The sequence below is a fragment of the Solea senegalensis genome, linkage group LG4 (genome assembly GCF_019176455.1).
Source record: "Solea senegalensis isolate Sse05_10M linkage group LG4, IFAPA_SoseM_1, whole genome shotgun sequence".
In the NCBI taxonomy this organism is placed as follows: Eukaryota; Metazoa; Chordata; class Actinopteri; order Pleuronectiformes; family Soleidae; genus Solea; species Solea senegalensis.
Genome location: NC_058024.1, coordinates 7,219,157 through 7,238,937, shown reverse-complemented (window position 1 = coordinate 7,238,937; position 19,781 = coordinate 7,219,157). Strand labels below are relative to the sequence as shown.

Sequence of the window (19,781 nt, the reverse complement as noted above, 5' to 3'; positions counted from 1 at the left end):
AAACCCAAATTATCAGTCTGAATATAAACTTTATGAGGCCCACATGCTGGGTTGTGGTTCTTGGTATGTCTGGTCAAATCATAATCTGCAACACTAGTAGTTTTTGGATCTGAGAAAATATTGGACTAAATTACAGAAACGGCACTTACAGGGAAACACCCTTACGAATCTTAGCTGTAATCTAGTCCTGAAATAATGGAAGAGTAGATCAGTGTTTTAAAAAGTTTTGAAGAAGTAAATGATGCAACAATTAGAGTTTTTTCAAACTATGCCGCATCTTGTCACCACGGCCCAGCAAACCACAGGAAGCGAGGACAATTTGGCTGGTCCTCACAACTGTCACACATACTATGGTTTTATGGTTATGGTTAGGGTTAGAATTGGGTTTCAGTTAGGGTTAGGTATTTAAGGTAAAGGGCTAGAGAGAGCATTATGTCTCTGAATGCTGTACAAGAATGTGTTGGTGTGTGTGTGTTTGGATGTTAACAGACTGAAAAGGTTTCTTATGTTCAACCGCCTCATACAGGACTGTCAGGAGCAACACAGCGGTGGGGAAAAGGGTCTCGGTTAGGTCTGTGGGTCAAAAGGTCCATCACATGATGCCATGTGGAATGGGGTCATCTAGTGATAGGGGTGAAAAGGTCAACATCATTAATGGTCATCAATCGAAAAAACTGATTAACAACTTTGAACTGTGGAGGGCAGCATTTCACCTCCCAGTGTTCAGTCTACTGCAAATTATTATGAGAAGAAGAAGAAGAAGAAGAAGAAGACACGCAAACAGACAGACTGGTGTATCTCCAACAGATAAGACTGGACAGTTTACATGGTAGTCAAGTATTATTTATCCAGCACTTACACGTGTGCTGTTCCTGGGATGGTCTCCGCTCTGGCCTCTGATTGGACACACCTTCCTCCGGACTCACGCCCTCTCACTGTTATCCGGACGGGGAGGGGCCTGCGGCGTGTTTTACCCTCATGATTGGCTCAGAATCAGAAAATGTACAGCTTTATCTCTGCAGGTTTGAGAAGCACACCGCGCGTTATAAATAGAGCCAAAATGAGCACAGAGGTCCGGCCACCGCTCCATGACCACTGTGAGAAGGATGGTGCAGCAAGCTCTCCGAGTGTCCGGCCGCAGCGTCTTCCCACTGCTCAAGTGGATGGAGAGGTGCAGCGAGGGCGCGCCAGCCGACGCGGCGCGCGGCGCGCTGCACGAGCTTAAGACGCTGCAGCAGATGCCCGGACCGTCCGTGTCCAGCTTCGCCTGGGACCTGTTCGCCAAACGGGGGCTGTCGCGTCTGCACGAGTTACAGGTAGAGACATAAAAGTTCAGTGGAGTCAATTCTGCCCACAGAAGTTCATACAGTAGGATTTTATATTGCATCATGTTTTATTTTAATAGTTTTTATTCTCAGTTGGCAGTGTCTTTATTCCTTTAACTCCCTTTTCTTTATATATTAATCAACTCTGTGCACTACAGGGAGAATGCAATTTTCCTTGTTCCTATAATGACAATAAAATTAGGATCTTATGCAGGGCTGGTCCAAGCCATTATTGGGCCCTAAGCTGAATTTCATTTGGGGGGCCCCCTCCCACCACCTCAGAGTTGCCGGTGTTTGACTATTATTCATACAAATTAGAGCTGCAACTGTCGATTGTTTTCACGATTAATCGAGTAATTGTTTGTTCCATACAATGTCAGAAAATGCTGAAAAATGTCGATCAGAGTTTGTCAAACCTGGAAATGATGTTCTCAAATGTCTTGTTTTGTCCACAAACCAAACTGATTTATTTGTTATATGGAGCAAAAAACAGAGAATATTCACATCCAGGAAGCTAAAACAATCAGAAATCTTGTGTTAATCATGAAAAATGCTTCAAACCGATTATTCGGTTATCAAAACAGTTGACGATTAATTTAGTAATCGATTAATCAGGTAATTGTTTCAGCTCTAATACCAATGTATAACTTAACATTGCATTAATTGTAGTTGTGTTGTTTACGCCAAACCAGTGTCACTCTTGTTTTAACCTTAGAGGGCAGTGAAATCACAAAAATATTATTTTGCACTTTCGTATTAAGGGTGGTGATACTGAACTTGGATTAAACAAGAAAACTAGTTTAATGACTTAGTTTTTTAAAAGTTTAAACAGATATGCAAATGTGCACTAAATGAGCAATCATCAACTCCAAACTAAAACCAAATTTAATCTGTTAAAGTGTTTTTTTTCTCCACACAATAGTAAGCTGCTGCTTAGTTTGCTTAGGACTTGGGTTGGCTCTGATGTTATCTAGTGGGATGATGACAAAGTAAAATACTGATGCACAGAAAGAAAAATAAATAATAATACATTATTCTTAAAGTGAAAAGAAGAATCCTTCTATGGAAATTGAGTATGACATATATGTCCCTGTATTGCCATATGCATGTCATATACATATATATATATAGTCAAATCAAATTAAATCAAAGCCCAAATTCACAAATCATTAGTTAGACTTTCTTACATTTGCACACAAATCAATTTATATATCAATATTACTGCTTCAATGTGAACCCCTTAGAATTTTTTATATACATATATAATGATAATGTGTATTCAGATTTTTACACATTTAATGTCATATGACATATACATATATTTATATGTATATACTATGCTCGTCCTACCTGTGAACCGTCCATTCTCAGGAGGTTTCCTGTGTAAGTTTTCATGCTGCATGATGATTGGCTTCCGGACTAGTTGCCACATAACACGCTTGTTCGAACACGTTTTAAATTCAAGTGTAAGGTGAGCACCTTAGATGCAAATTAAAAAGCCTTCTAGGTTTAATGCCTTCACACTCCTACTCAAATATCACTGGTTTGCACATGCAGCGAAGCAATGATAAGGAAAAGACATTTTGAGTGAATTGGAATCTTTTACAATGTTTAAGATACATCAAAACATTTCTGTTACATGTCATAAACTGTGCATTTGGGTATTACACACTTTACACATGAATCTAACCACCTTCTCTGAACACGTCTGCCAAGTAAATATAAAGACTTTACAGATCAAAATGATATGTTCTCCCCTAAATTATCTAATAATAATTGGTTTGAAAGAAGCCTGCGGGCAGTTCCATTTCTGCACTGAGCTTTAAACTAAAACAGTCTATCCCAGAGATGATGCCTGTGTGTTTCTTAACCAAATCTAAACCTCTGTCTCGTGTCCCAGCTGGAAGGCCTGCAGCGCTATGGCCCCATGTGGAAGGCAAGTTTTGGCCCCATCCTCACAGTGCACGTGGCTGATCCAGCACTCATCGAGCAGGTGCTGAGGCAGGAGGGTCAGCACCCCATGCGCTCTGACCTCTCCTCCTGGAAGGACTACAGGAAACTCCGGGGGCATCACTATGGACTCTTGACATCGTGAGTGATTAATCCACATCATCCACACATATTCTGACTTAATTAAATTTTTTCTGCACCTTTGTTTCTCAGGTACAATGTTGGATCAAATTTCATATGAGGTGGAATAATCAATCCTTTTCAAATGGAAATGGAATTGGTAAATCACAATTTGCAAATTGGAAAAGTTAAATTATAATTATATTCATCGTTAATAAAACATTTACATACATATTACAAAAGTTAATATTTGGATGTTGTATCGTGTGGTAATGCTCCATGATATTATAATCAAGTGACAACCACTGGCTCTGAATTCCTCAGATTAATTAACAAAAACAACATCCAAATACTAACCTTTTCCTCAGAATTCTTTCTTTTTTCTTTTTTAAATTTTGCTTCCAAAGCAAAATTCACATGTGAATTCACATCACCTGCAACCTATTTTTCATAAAATATACATTTTACCCCAAACTAGCAATTGAGACCATTAACCCTTCAGGAAAATGTTTGCTGTAAATCAAATGAGCCGTAGACTCATTGTCCCATAGACTTCCTTTCAAACTGAGTTACTTTTTCAACCAGTGTAGTCGCCCCCTGGTGGCTATTCAGCATGTTCTTACTTCACCAGAAGACTCATTCATTATTTCTAACATCATATTCATAAAATCATATTATCTCTTGGGAGAACTGCAATTAGACATTTCCCTCAAAGCATTGAGCCCTCAGTTTGACCTGATTTAAAAAAGTTAGTTTTAAAGTTTTAAAACTGAGTGCAACAGACATGAGGCTTTAACCCATCAAGTGCTACAATTCAGCTGTGTGTCTTCACTGTGTGTTCCCAGAGAGGGGGAGGAGTGGCAGACGGTGAGAAGTCTTCTGGGGAAGCACATGCTGCGGCCGAAGGCAGTGGAAGCTTATGATAAAACCCTGAACAGCGTGGTCAGTGACCTCATTGCCAAACTTCGCTTCAGCAGACACCCGCGAGGCCTCGTCACCGATATCGCCAGCGAGTTCTATCGCTTCGGCCTCGAGGGTAAGGCTTCAAGTAGTCGGATGAATGGAAATGTCGTCCATCACTCCAGGGCGTACCACACCATGTCAGCGCTGGTAATTAGTGCCAGCCGCATGCAGGAAGTGAGATAGTGTGATATTACTGATATTTGAAAAGGCCCATGCCCGTCACAGCCTGACATTTACACCCAATTTAAAATCACCTGTCCACTGGAAATGAGAGGAAGTGTGCAGATTAGGTTCAGTCTGACACTTTACATTGACTGTCGGTGTAACTTATGTCAGCCTTGATACTTAAAATAAGCACAAACGACTTACTGTACTGCTGTCAGATAAGTGTAATGGAGTAAAAGGCAGAGATTTTAGTTGGAAACGGTCGGATTGATCCCACCAGCTTGGCCGGGTAAGTCGCTGTCTCCAGTCAAGGATTTAGGGGTCTGGTTCACGAGTGAGTGAGTGACTGACACCACAAGTATTAATGTGGATGTTGCCACTAGGGCTGCAAAGGGAGGAATATTTCCTGTACATTTCCAGAAACTTCCCATGGTAACTTTAGTTTGGGAATTTTGGAATGGGAATTCATGAGAATTAACAAGCATGCAAAGTGATACAATTAAAAAAGAATGACGCAGAACTATATCAACCCTTGGTGCCACAAAGCAAATCTTTAGACTTTCCTTTATAGGGTGACAGGCTTTTTGGGTATGATAAGGAGCCATATATTGTGGTTTATGCACCATTTATTGGAGGTGAACCAGAAATATTCAACGAGAGAAAGACCTTAGGGCAGACCCAAAAATCAGTTGAGGGATTATAAATCCCATCTGGCCTGGGGACGCCTCAAGATCCACCAGGAAAAGCTGGTAAAATAGCCGGGGAGAGGGAAATCTTTAATGCAGTGCTGCACTTTTTGTTATTGTGAGGGATGGAATATATGGTCAAATGTTTCCTTTTCCAATGGTCCCACTGGAAAAGAATATTTTCACACACACATTACATCAGTTAATGTCACAAAGTGTTGCTTTCTGTGACTGCAGCAGCTTTCCAGTCTTCAGGGTTTTCCAAATATGATGGAAGAGCTTTCCAGTTATCTGCAGGCTAGTTTTCTTTTGAGGTTTAAGGAAGAAAATGGATGTTCTCTCTATCTCAGGTACTCCTGCAGGGAGAGAGAGAGCGAGCGAGCACAACATTCATTTATTTTCCTGTCATATTTTCTCATACTAAACACAGACTCAATCCAGTGACCGTAGAGTCGCATTTACACCGCTCTCAAAAGTTTATTTGACGCCATGGTATTGTTGAAGAGAAGCTCAGCTAAGAACTAGACCTGTGACCTCTAGATACTAAACGTTGCCAAATGAGGAAATTTTAACATTAAACCTATTATATCATCTATTTATAATAGATACATAACAACAACTTAACAACGTAAAGACACATCAAGCAAGAAGTAATTGCTGAACTAGCCATTTCTTATTTTTTGGGTCATATTCTACATCATGCATCTGTGCAGAACCCCTATTGCCCCCTGTGGACTTCTGAGTAATGACCAAAACAATGCAGTCTCTCTGACCTAGTTTCCTTCCCCCTTGCCCCAGTCTCACCCACACACACACACACACACACACACACACACACACAGAGTTTGGTTAGACTTTAAAAGTGTGATTGTGGTAAAAAAAAAAAGTCCTATTTTTAGCAATGTTTGAAGCTTTTCGTGGACACAGTGCTGCTGTATGACACTGCCTCGCTTCCTCTGTTTAACAGGCATCTCCTCAGTGCTGTTTGAGTCCAGAATCGGTTGCCTGGATCGGGTTGTTCCCGAAGAGACGGAGCGTTTCATCCAGTCCATCAACACAATGTTCGTGATGACACTTCTCACTATGGCGATGCCAAGCTGGTTACACCAGCTGTTCCCCAAACCCTGGAGCATCTTCTGTCAGTGCTGGGACTACATGTTTGACTTTGGTAAGTCATTTTCTCCTAAACTGTGAAAAGAAAATAGCAAAAACATGTATATGCCCACCTGGAGAGAAAGAAATTTAAAAACTGTTTAGTTCTGACTGTAAAAGGCCTTGACCTGGACACATTCTAGAGGATATTATAGAGAAATATCAGTCATGAAGATGGAATATAGTTCATTTGCTTCCACATTGGTAGTTTGTCATCTCACTCACTTTTACATTAGATTGGGAAGCAGGAAATTAAAGGAATATTACAAGATAATGTAAGAAAATGGAGAGTCTTTGTCCTCAAATTTGGTAGTAACCAACCTCATAGGCTTTTAATAAGCCTCATATTTTACACCGCTGTGTCTCCACATCCTTAGGAGTGTCTTTTTTCACAATAAATATCCCCGTCATAACGATCAGTGATGTCTGTACCTGCAGCAAAAGGTCACATCGACCAGCGTCTGACTACCGAAGCGGAGAAAGTTGCTCTTGGGGAGAAAGTAGAGGGCCGCTATCTCACCTACTTCCTGTCCCAGACGGGCCTGCCCATAAAGACCGTCTACAGCAACGTCACAGAGCTGCTCCTCGCGGGAGTTGACACAGTGAGTGACTTCTCCTCTGTCCTCCTCTTCGCCACAAATCCACCCAGCGGGTTGTTAAAGACTCTTTGACGCCGGGTCATTTCAGATCTCCAGCACTATGTCCTGGGCCCTGTATGAGCTGTCCCGTCACCCCGAGGTGCAGGAGTCGCTCCGCAGCGAGGTGCTGAACGTACTGCAGGGGCGACGGGTGGCAGAGGCGGCAGATGTGGCTCACATGCCTCTCCTGAAAGCCACAGTCAAAGAAGTGCTCAGGTATGCATGTACATCGACATGAGGATTTATGTCTACTGGAGTGTGCCAGTTGGCATAAATCCTTGTATAAATACTTGCTTACATGTGTATCAGTGTTACCTGTAGCCATGGTCGGATGTTAATTTGAAGGCTCACATTTGTGCTGTCTATTCATTTTAGTGCTCTATTTTTGCACTATTTTATTATTTCTTTAATGTTCTTACAGCACTTGCTCACTGAACACTGAGTAGGCAAAGCTAAGAATAAAACACTTAATTGCTTACCTGGCCTGATTGCATAGATGTTATTATTAGCACGGGCAGCTAAATGAAACAGTTAGGGCCACAGTGTTCCAGTGTTCCTATCTGGTGGAGTTCTTTCCAAGACTACTCCTATGTAGCTTATTCCTCTCTTGTAAGTTGCTTTGGATAAAAGCGTCTGCTAAATGCTTAAATGTAAACGTAAAACAAAGACAAAAACACCAGCTTGCCACATGTGGAGACCCTGAATGAATGAAATGATGAAAAATAAGCTTTCCACATCCCTGGCATGTAAAACAATGACATTATTGTGGAATTATGAATATATTAACACATATTCCAATCAAGTCGTGATGAGAGCATATCTTCCCTGTAATAACGCCTGTGTTATTTCACTGTGGGTTTTTTCAGGTTATACCCTGTCATCCCTGCAAATGCAAGAGTCATTACAGAGAGAGACATCCAGGTCGGAGGATACCTCATCCCGAAAAATGTGAGTGTAAAGGAATAAGTGCACATTTGGAGTCAAACTCTATGATTTCACATCTGACATATGCCAGTGATGACATTAGAATGGGTCTTCATTTTGTGTTGAATTGTATTTTAATGGTTCACACATGTCCTGACCCTAAATTCTCTCCATGCAGACTCTAATTACCCTCTGTCAATTTGCAACATCGCGGGATCCGGCAGTGTTTCTGAATCCAGACGAATTCCAGCCTCATCGGTGGTTGAACAAGGATCAGACTCATCACCCATACGCCTCTGTGCCGTTTGGTGTAGGAAAACGCAGCTGCATAGGCCGTCGCATCGCTGAGCTGGAGCTCTATCTGGCACTTGCCAGGGTGAGTTGGCTAGATTTTATTTATTTTTAAGACAAACCAGGGTTTCATTCATTATCGAAAACAGTTTTAATCTCTCTTATGTAATACGATGTATATATAGTATATATGAAGACATACAGTCCATGCCATATGTATACACAAAGTGTTTTATCTACGATTAAATACCAGTTCCAACAAAGCGGTTCAAACCATTGTAAAAATCTTGCTCCTGAATGATTTAATTTGATTATTTAATCCAGGGATTTTGGTTCAGAGTCACGATTTAACACACGTGACTACTTTCTTTTATTTTTAGTTATGTTTTCAGTGACCCAGCACTAAATCTGCTTTCCCTGTTTCTGCCCTCATTAGATCCTCGTGGAGTTTGACGTGAAGCCAGATCCAGAAGGGGTTTCTGTGAAGCCCATGACGCGAACACTTCTAGTTCCTGAAAATGTCATCAACCTCCAGTTTGTTGAACGATGACCGACTCGGTCGAGCTCCAACAGTTACGTGACATGCGAGTGTGAGAGATAGAGAGAGAGAGAGAGCACTGGCAGGAGGCGTTATCACAGGAATCGTGAGTGTGGTGCACACAGTGGATCATGTATGTCAGAGCAGACCTTCACCCTACAACACCACTGAGACCACAGCGCTCCGCTCCTGTTACCACGTCGTACAGGCGCACATATAGTATGTAGAAGGACAATCATGAGTGATGACTCAACGACTAAAGCTTTCCACTGGGAGAGGTGAAGCTCCAACTTTAATACTGTATTTTTTAAAAAGAAATGACCATTAAGCACTTAAGTCTTTGCACAAGCAAGTCTGTGATCTTCATTTAATTTCACACAGTGGTTCATTTCTGTCCTTAAAGTGAGTCAGACTAGAAGTAAAAGGATATTTTAAGTAAGTCGTTCCTAATGATCCTTGATTCATTCATTCATTCATATGCACAACATGACAGTATCAAGCATTCCTGTCTTACATTTTTCTTAAAGTCTGAGATACACAGTGAACTGTGAATGACTCAGGACCTCAGACCAGCACATAGAGACACTGTTTTTATAACTTCCAGCTCTTAAAGCTACTGTGAGAGAGTGAAAATGTCGATAATCTGTTTGACTTATTGATAAGTGTATTTTATTAAGGTCCTTTTGGCGAATTTCTCTGTGCCAAGACTTTGGCAGCTGTTACAAATACATAGTGCCACTGAAATCTCATAAGTAGGCGACTCTGCACTCAGGCTTTGTACAAATGTAAATTGTATGTCACAATTCATTGTTGCAGCACAGAGCTGCAAAGTTGATATCTTAAATTTGTTTTTATTTTTTACATCTCAACCCACAGGTGACATGTAGTGTCACCATTTTGTAAACTTGTTAAACTTCTGTATTTATTTTTGTAATTTAACACCTGTTGAAACTGTTACTGTAAATGTAAATAAAAAAAGTTTCAAGTTTCAAATTGTACAATCCATAATATCATGTGTTTCGTATGTGTTGTCTCTGGATTTAATCCTCTTTTAACACCATCCGCTGCGTCAGATTTGGTATAATGCATCAAACACATTATGTCATAGTCACAATGAACAGCCTTTTGATTCACAGGCAATCATTTCTAGGAAGGCGAGTGTCAAAGTTCCTGTGTGACATGTGGATGGAGAGTGGGCTGAGGTGCAGCAGCTGTGGGTCAATGTTTGCACACACACACAAATAAAATCACTCTACTGCCTCATCTTCCTGTCCTTTATACCAGAACATTTATGTGAAACTCACTGAAAATTCACTTCAAAACAGATGCTCCTGATTACTCTGGATTATACATTTCTTGTAGCATTCACATGTTCATTAGTTCTACACAGTGACAGAAATAATATCACGCTATAAATCAAATCCTTTCTGTAATCATATAGTATAATAATAATAACATAGGCTATAGTTCAAGACATATTGGGATATACAGCTGCACACAGGTTGCTTCTCCCGGCTCATGAAAAAAGAGATACCATTTTTACCTTTCATTTTAAATATTACCTGGTTTATTTCTTTGGTCAAATTCTGCTATAACACAAATAATTAAAAAATATTATACTATACTATAATTTTGTTGACTCCCTGGATTTAATCATATATAATATCTAGTTTATTTCACAAATGTATTCAGTATAATGCATACCATGGTGATTGATACAACAGCCTTTATAACTAGGAAATGTCATCACAGATGGCCTATCACGATGTGATGATATCGTAAATCTAAGAACATAACTTAACATAATATACAGTAGATAAAATATGGAGCCCTACTAAAGACCATATTAAATCAAGACAAATAGACCATGAGAGAAAACTGCCACTCTGAGGACCTTACACTGGTTAAGGTCCTGGAAAAACCACAGTCCTGCAACAACATTGGAAAACTTTAAGATTGCCGTTGGGAAAAGGAAAAAGGAACCTCAGTACTGCAGTTGGAAGAGTTTCTGTTTAATATTCTGTATATATAACATATAGCAGGAGATGGAAAGTAATTCTAAATGACTAACTTTTATTTTACTTTAATGCATGTTAATTAATTGAAGTGGTAGTTACAGTTCTATACAGTTGACCGTTTACTCTTTAAACAACAGTCCTGTGACAAATCCTCCCTTAGTGAGGGAGTGATTTAACTGCAAAATCCTTTGGGGGATTTAACTTGTAAGCTGTATTACAATGGGCTGCACGAGACATTGCCCGCTGCCTCCAGAAAGCAACAACTATCTTAAAAGACTCATCCCACCCTGTCCACCATCTGTTTAACCTTCTGCCCTCGATCAGGCAGATGGTGCAGGACACTTAAAACACGCACCACCAGACTGTTGAACAGTTTTTACCCAAAACCCAAAAGCCATTACCACGCTGAATGCTGCTATGAAAACTTGAATTCAGTCCAATGTCTGCTGCAGAGTTTTACCTACATCATATGCAATAACTTTAATTGTATTTACGTATTACTTCCACCAAGTTCAGTAATGTTCAACGATATTTATTTTTACGGCATATTTTGGCTCTGTATGCCTGCTGAGTGAGTGTGTGTGTGTGGAGTGTGTGCATTGTGAGTTAAGTGACTTGTTACTGCTTTTACTGGTTAATATCTCTGTCGAGACTGACTGAGATATTGAACTGCATCAGTCATAGTGAGGGGGAACTAATACATTGAAATGATGATATAATGACAATATTTTGTGAATTAAATGCCACTGGTAATACATTCTGAGAGGATGATGGAGATCATGAGGGTAAATAATCACATTTGTTCAGGGCGCATGCTGGTTCACTGTCACACTCTCCTGATTTGCAGGGACTGAACAGAGCTATAGTTAATGTGCCGCTTGATAACACCAAAAATTATATGTAAGTACTAAACTAGAAGAACAGATTTTTAGCTTGCAATGCTATTAACAAGCTTCCAAAAGCGTTTAGGGAACTTATTATTTTAATTGATTCAAGTTAAAAGTCCAGGATATGACAATTAGGAGTGTTTATTGGCAGAGTTTAAATGAACTACCCATAAGTATGCTTGTATACATGTATACTATATAATCATTGTGCATTTTGAGGCATTAGCTTGCAGAGAAAATGAAGAAGGATGGACTTTATTAGTCCCAAAAAACCCAAAATTGTGCTTCTGGGAAATTATTGTACAGCAGCACAATTTCCACCGTCAAGATTCAGTGTATGATAGTGCCCTACATTCTATAACTAACTCACTCTGTGTAAATAAGTAGACTGGCCAATGCTCAAATTACATAGAAATTAATTATTTTATATATATATATGTATATATATATATATATATATATATATATATATATATATGTATATACATATATGTGTATATATATATATATATATATCTAGTATATACATATATGTGTATATATATATATATATCTATATATATATAGATATATATATATGTAGAAGGCCATAGTTAGTAAAGCCTATTCTATACTGTATTAACAAGTACTTCATGTAGTTCCTAGCTTCTCTCCACCAGGTGGCACTCTTACCTGATTTTGTACTAAACTGAGGAAAAGGCCTTTCTTGCTGTGCCCCTTAACAACTTGAAGATACACTTACTGGACACTTTATTATGGACACCAAATATCTAATCAGCCAATCTCATGGATGCAACTCAACACATTTAGGTATGAAGACATGGTCAAGTCGACCTGCTGAAATTTAAACCAAGCATCAGAATGCTGGAGAAAGATGATTTTAGTGACTTTGAATGTGGCATGGTTGTTAGTACCAGACAGGCTTGTCTGAGTGTTTCAAAAACTGCTGTTCAACTAGGATTTTCATACACAACTTTCTCTGAGGTTTACAAAGAAAGATTAGGGAAAATATATAAAAATATCCAGTGGGCAGCAGTTCTCTGGGACTGAGGAGTATGTCCAGGCTGGTTTAAAATGATAGAAAGGCAACAACAACTAAAATATCCATTTGTTACAACCAAGGTACCTGAAGAAAACCCATGTGCACACAGGAGATGTAAACTCCACTCAGAAAGGCCCTAGGTAGAACTGGAATCTAACCTGGTGATCTTCATGCCTGTAAAGCAACAATCCCAGCCACTGCACCACCATGTACCCAAATAAAGTAAAAAATAAAGTTTGTTTAAAAAATAATGATGTAAACAGAAGTAGAAGAGAGAGAGGTCAGTCTATGACAAAGCAGGTGGTCACTATGGCTCCAGTCCAGAAGGAGGCGCTAATGTCACACTCATACAGTCATACCTCACAAGGAAGAAAATAGCAGAGAAGCTAATGCTATTCGTCAATGTAGCATTTTGGTCAGTTATGTAGGTCGCAGTTGGGCTGTTACTAAAATACACAGACATACTACTGACTCAGTTTAACGGACCGAATATCACAAGTAAAGTAAACAACAAGGAAAGGTAAGTCACAAGACTGAGTAGCTCATTGTGTTAGCTTGCTAATGTGCTAACTGTAGCTACCGCTAGAACGGTGTGTTAGCTAAGTCTGTCCTGGCTGGTGAATATAAACCAGCGTTTTCTTATTTAAATGTGTTGTCTAACCAAATAAAATCTTCTTAAATGCGGTCTAAATTAGATTTCGGTCTGCTAAAAAGTGTTCATATAGCATAGAATATTACATAGTAAATGTAGCTACAGGGGGATCTGTGGCTAACGTTATATGTCAACAAAAGACATGGCTTGTGTTGTTTAGCTTGTCCTTACTCCTGACTATATTTCACGTCCAAGACAAAAATACTGTCTGAAATAGGCTTCACACTTGTAACGTTTTACTGGGAATAATTTTATGTTACTTTGGGACACAGTGTGTGCTTTTACCATCAAGTAAAAGCCGGAACACCACGCTGTCACAGCGTTGTTTACTGTCACAGGATTTTCAGTGTTATCGGTGTCTTCATTAATTGCGTACAATCTATATACAACTTGGCCCTGCGATGGACTGGCGAACTGTCCAGGGTGTACCCCGCCTATCGCCCGATGTAGCTGAGATTGGCACAGCACCCCCGCGACCTTCTGGTGGAGGATAAAGCGGTAGATGATGACTGACTGGCTATATACAACTTAGGTAAACATTAAATGCTAAAACGAAATGTGAAACCTCAGACATCCTGTTCACCTAATGTCTGTGCCAGTGACAGTTGCCATTTCCCTAAAAATGTAACACTTCAGCTACATTGTTTGATTTTTACATATTGTGCGATTTTGCAAGGTAGAATAAGAATAAGCATAGTACAGTGCAATAAAATGTTGACATCCTTGTGGGGCTATTTGATTTGCAGACAGAAGACGATACAATAACAATATATTACAAAATATTCTCTCTGGCCACTTAATTAGGTACACAGACACCTCATAAAGTGGCAGGAGTGGCACCCATTGTGGTCTTCTACTCCTGTAGTCCATCTGCTTCATGGTTCACCGTTTTGTGTGTTTATAGATGTTCTTCTGCATATCTTCTTTGTAACAAATTGTCTTTTGAGTTATGATTGTGTTTTTAACCAATCCAGCTCTCCTCTGACCTCTGGCATCAACAAGGCGATTTTGCTTGGGCAACTTACTCTCAGTGAATTATTTTTTCTTTGTCTTTTTTCTATTAGTGCATCTTGGCCTTAAACTAACTCAGCATTGCATGCATTGACTTGCATGTCCTCTCGTTTTGCGTTTTGCGATATAGCTGTCACATTTGCACGCTCTTAGTAAGTCACTTGCCAAGTTATCAACCTGTCAAGCAAACTGTTCTGGAGTGTGGATGGATGGTCTGAGGGCATTATGGGAAATGTTTTGGTAGAAGAGGACAGCAGTGAATACTTCATTGGCACAGAGAGATTGAGTCTTCAACTTTTGAAGAGGTCATCCAATCTGCAAGAAGAAGTCGATTTAAAAAAGATCTAATCTTTTATTTAAGCGCTTTTATTTAAGACACTACTGACAGTTCACTTCTGTCAAAGCACTAGAGCCAACACACTAATACAAATGAAATCATTATAGAGAACTTTATGACACATATTTATATTTTATAATATGTGACAAAAAAAGAAGACGGTTCGTCCAGGTTTATGCTCTCTGGAATCATAATGTCAGCAACAGATAGGATTTCTAGTCAAACCATATTTTTAGTCCTGCAATCTGAATGATTTTCTGATGTATGTCATGATGTCACTAAACAGATGCAGGCAGGTGACCCTTTGGTTGGTGCATCTATGGCAGTAGCTGGTGCCCAGAGTCGGTCAGAGGACGAGGAGTCGCTTGGAGTTAAAGATGTCAAAAGGACAGCAACGCAAGCATTTGGCAGTGGCGTCCCCAAACGCAGAAGCTCCTCCAGGTTTGTTTCCTTATAAACTACTGTTGTTCCTGGTTATCAGTAGAATAATACGTTATTAATAATAACTCTGTAGTGCTGCTAGTGTTTTTCCTTGTATATCCAAAAATGTTAAAAATGGAAGCTTTCATATTTGTTGATCAAATAATGTTCTCAGGTCAATAAAGAGGAAGAAGTTTGATGATGAACTTGTGGAAAGCAGTCTTGTAAAGTCATCCAGTCGAGTCAAAGGCCCTCAGGTTATAGAGCCAGTCCGCTGTTCGGGGAGTGAACTCTCTTCTAATGAGAAGAAAAAGGTAAACATGATTCTGAAATTCACCAACTTCCACAGGACGCAATAACTAAGGTAGAGTTAGCAGCGATGTGATGGATATTTTTTTATGCCTTTGCTGTATTTGGTCAGGTGACAAAGTCAGGAACGACTCTCACGCCTCCTCTCGCTATGGTAATAAACCCTGCACCTATCACCAAAAGAGTAAAGAAAAGCAAGCAGCCTCTACATATTACTAAAGACCTGGGAAGATGGAAACCCACTGATGATCTGCTCCTCATAAATGCAGTGTTGCAGGTATGTTCTGCAAAAATCTATGTCAACAAAAGTTTCAATTTGTGCCTCTAGTTTGTATCAATCTGTTTATGTCAGATTATGTTACATTCTTACATTAAAAAAAAAAAAATACAATTAGTTACATTCCAATTAAATTCTAAATCTTTTGTTTGTACACATCTTTCTCTAGACCACAGATCTGACCTCAGTTCATCTGGGAGTCAAGTTCAGCTGTCGTTTTACTTTGCGGGAAATTAAAGAGCGGTGGTATGCCTTGCTATATGATCCTGTCATCTCAAAGTAAGAGCAACAAGTTTATCTCTACCCCCTGTCACATATTTTTGTATTTAACTTACTGTTGACTCCCTATATGAACCTTAAATCCCATCCTCTCTGTTGTCTGCATGGTTAGGCTTGCATGGCAGGCTATGCGACAGCTTCATCCAGAAGCCATTGCAGCAATTCAAAGCAAAGCCCTCTTTAGTCAGGCTGAGGAGGCACTGCTTGCCAAGATTGGTTCAGTATGTACTTTTTGCTTAAGAATCATCATAACCATAGTTATATTTGCACATGTAGCCTCCGTACTCATAAGCATTACTGTGTTGCATTTGTCATTGGACAGACCAGTCAGCCCAAACTGGATGTGTTCCAGGAGCTACTGAGCAAACATCCCGGTGTCTTTCACCCATCTCGCACTGCCAAGAGTCTACTGGTGCACTGGCAGCTGCTAAAGCAGTACTACCTACTGGACGACCAGAGTGGTGAGTTCAAGTTGAAGCATATTAAAAACCTATTTTGTTTTGTAACACTTGGAGAACACAAACGTCCGCCAAAGTCAAGATCAGGATTTTGATCAAACTACACTGTAAAATAGACTTATATGAGGTATTATTAGTATTGGATTTATTATTATTCGTCTTTTCCCTTCAGGGGTTGCCACAGTGGATTATCTGTTTTTACAGCAACATGTATAATGTTAATAATATACATTTTTCAAAAACACATTTAAAATGTTATCAGAAGCTTGGAAGCACTGGAATCCACCTTACTTGTGCTAGAATGTCAGTCAAAACTGATAAGAGATGTTTGCACATACAGTATATTAATATTTTATGTTGTTATATAACTACAGTAAATATCTAAGTACAGTAAATATGCATGCCCTGATGCCACCTTATTGATTTCACTCAAAAAGTTGTTATGTTGGTGTGTGATAAAACCCCTGGTGTGGGTTTACTGAAACAGCGTTTGCTGGTTTTAATTGTGTGTTGCAGTTCAGCCTCTTCCTAAAGGTGACCAGGTCCTGAACTTCTCTGATGCCGAGCAGATGGTTGACGATGTCAAGTTAAAGTAAGACTGTCTTTAATAGTCTGACAGTTTTTCAGCAGCATTCATCTCATGGTTTTTACCCTCCTTCTACTTACCTAAATATTATGAATGTGTAATGGTGATCACATACTCTTTGTGTTCACACAGGGAGAGCAGAGATGAGGTTTTGGAACATGGTAAGATATCATTATAAAAAGTTTGATTCAGTTCATCTTAATTTACAGTGAACTTGTGAAAAGAAGCTCACTTGTAACATAATAGTTGTCACTGTATGACATTAATTTAAATTCCCCTTCTATTCTCTCTCAGAGCTGATGATTTCTGATCGGCACCAGAAAAGGGAGATCAGGCAGTTGGAGCAGGAGTTGCCTCGTTGGCAGGTCCTCGTTGACAGTATCACGGGTATGCAGATTTTTTGTTCTGGGTCCATTTGTTTCAATGCTGATCCGTTCTGATGGAACTCATTTGTGTTCATGTGTGTCTGTGACTCCAGGCATGAGCATGCCAGACTTTGACAACCAAACGCTGGCAGCACTACGAGGACGGATGGTTCGCTACCTCATGAGATCACGAGAGGCAAGTAATCATCTGTCAGGAACAAAAAAAGACATTTGTGGAGAAATTGTTATCTGTGGAGCTGTATTTTGAGGCTAATGACTTTACTTTTGTATTCATGCAGATTACGTTGGGCAGGGCGACTAAGGACAAACAGATAGATGTAGATCTTTCACTGGAGGGACCTGCTTGGAAAATATCGAGAAAACAAGGTGATTTAAAATGAGAACGCAAATTAAAATATTTTGTTGTTAGTGACTGAAATCACCCAAGAAAATGAGAACAGCTGAAGAAAAAGCAGGAAACTGTTTTCATAATTGAAGCTTTGTGAGCATTTTTACATTATATTTACATTTCCTCAATTCTCATGCAACCAGGTATTACGGGTCACATCTTCTTAAATAAACACAATAGTCACTGCAGACCTTTTCCTTTAGAAAATCAAGACATTCACTCAATGATTCAGACTGGAAGAACAAGTTTCTAGCTTTTGTTGCTGTTGTGCAAGTCCTGTCCTCTCTTAACCCTGATGGGAGTGTCACGTTTTCTAGGAAACTGGATGTATGTTTAAAGCTGCAGCTCTAGACTTGAGCAGTGAGGCAAACTACTGAGAAGTTAAATAAAGTAGATCATTTTAGTCATGCAAATAGAACTTTATTGTGCGCATTGTTGGACGGAACAACATAACACAGACAAGTTTGCGTAGCGTTTTTATATGATATGCCATGTTTGTAGTTGAGCTGTGATTTGCAAACTTTGCATTTGACTTTTTTATTGCCATCTATTTTTGTAAAATGCTGACACACTGCCGATGTCTTTGACATGGGTGTTAGAGGAGGACTGACTGTAGCCTAAAATGAGATAAAACCAGCGGATGTACTTTAATCTATCTGTCTCTTGTGTAGTGGGCTAATCCAAAATACTGAAAACAAGGGGGGTGTTCTCTGAAGACACGATGTTACCTGTGGAACAGAGAGCACCCCACTCTGAAAACACCCCCATTAGTACTTGGTACATTCCTCCAGATGAAATCAAATTAACCATAGACTGTATGAAATTAACACAGCAAAAAGTCAGAATTTGAGTCGAACAAGACTGTTTCGACTCATAAATCGACCAGTCGACTGGAACTTTACAGCCCTAATAGAAATAAGAGACGATTGTAAAAGACATGAGATAGAGGGAAAAGAATAATAAGAAACCAATAAAAACGACAGAGACAGGATTAAATTACATTAAAAACTGCAGCTACCTATACTGACTGTGTTTGTGTTTACAGGAATTATTAAACTGAAGAATAATGGAGACTTCTTTATCGCTAATGAGGGCAGACGGCCCATCTACATAGATGGCAGACCAGTCCTGTCGGGTAACAAATGGAAACTCAATAACAACTCGGTGGTGGAGGTGAGTCGGTCACCTACAAAATTAATCTGCCACAATAAGATTAAATGGTACTGAGTGAGACTGAGGCCTAACATGCTGTGTTTCCTCAGATCGCAGGTCTTCGCTTTGTGTTTCTTATTAACCTGGAACTCATCTCACTAATAAAAGCTGAAGCAGCTAAGATGACTCAGCAGTGATCTTCAGCCATCGAGCAGAGGAACAGATACATGCAGGACAAACTGGCAGACGAATGAACACATCAGTCGTCCTGTGTAGAACGGTGGATTTACTTTGTTCTTACGAAACACAGCAACAACGATGGCCACGTTAACCCTAAATGTGAGATTGTAAACCGGCTACATAACATGTTTTTACATGGTGGTTGAACATTTTTCATGTCGTAATGTAGATACTGTCCTGGTAGAGCTTTGTTTTTCCAGTTTTTTCAAAATGTTGTATTTAAATTCTGCAGTAAAGCTTTTTCAAAATATCAAACTCGGTTACAAACTGTGCTCTTTTTGTTGCAATATTTGAGTGTCACAAAATAACAAACCTTTGGAAAATGTCTAACTTGCAGTTGATGTTTAAGTAATGAAATTCCCTGACTTTTATACTCATGAAAATAGAAAAACAACTTGGAATAATTTTGACCTAAATCTTTCTGCAATTAAACATATGTACAAGGTTTGTTTTTTACATACCAGTTATTTTGCCACAAATTATTTAAGAAATGTTGGATGCTTCATGTGTTGAAATGAAAGACCACTCTATAGTTATAAGATCCCACTGCTCCATGAGTGTTGGCCTTGGCTGTTGGCTTTTACACC

General features: G+C 39.4%; 2 protein-coding genes across 2 annotated transcripts; both read left to right on the top strand.

The window, feature by feature from the left end:
• The first annotated feature begins 827 nt into the window (after positions 1-827).
• LOC122767755 (25-hydroxyvitamin D-1 alpha hydroxylase, mitochondrial) lies at positions 828-9,707 on the top strand. The gene is made up of 9 exons (XM_044023218.1): positions 828-1,316; positions 3,226-3,416; positions 4,241-4,431; positions 6,177-6,377; positions 6,800-6,963; positions 7,049-7,215; positions 7,866-7,947; positions 8,102-8,299; positions 8,651-9,707. Exons 1-9 carry the CDS (start codon positions 1,089-1,091, stop codon positions 8,762-8,764), a joined length of 1,536 nt encoding a protein of 511 aa, XP_043879153.1. The 5' UTR covers positions 828-1,088; the 3' UTR covers positions 8,765-9,707.
• Positions 9,708-13,049: 3,342 nt separating this feature from the next.
• On the top strand, positions 13,050-19,449 carry mcrs1 (microspherule protein 1). The gene is made up of 14 exons (XM_044022928.1): positions 13,050-13,219; positions 14,986-15,140; positions 15,295-15,433; positions 15,541-15,705; positions 15,875-15,984; positions 16,097-16,205; positions 16,307-16,445; positions 16,959-17,034; positions 17,161-17,189; positions 17,323-17,415; positions 17,507-17,589; positions 17,693-17,780; positions 18,848-18,975; positions 19,065-19,449. The coding sequence occupies exons 2-14, from the start codon at positions 14,986-14,988 to the stop codon at positions 19,149-19,151; spliced, it is 1,401 nt and encodes a 466-aa protein (XP_043878863.1). The 5' UTR covers positions 13,050-13,219; the 3' UTR covers positions 19,152-19,449.
• The last annotated feature ends 332 nt before the right edge of the window (positions 19,450-19,781 follow it).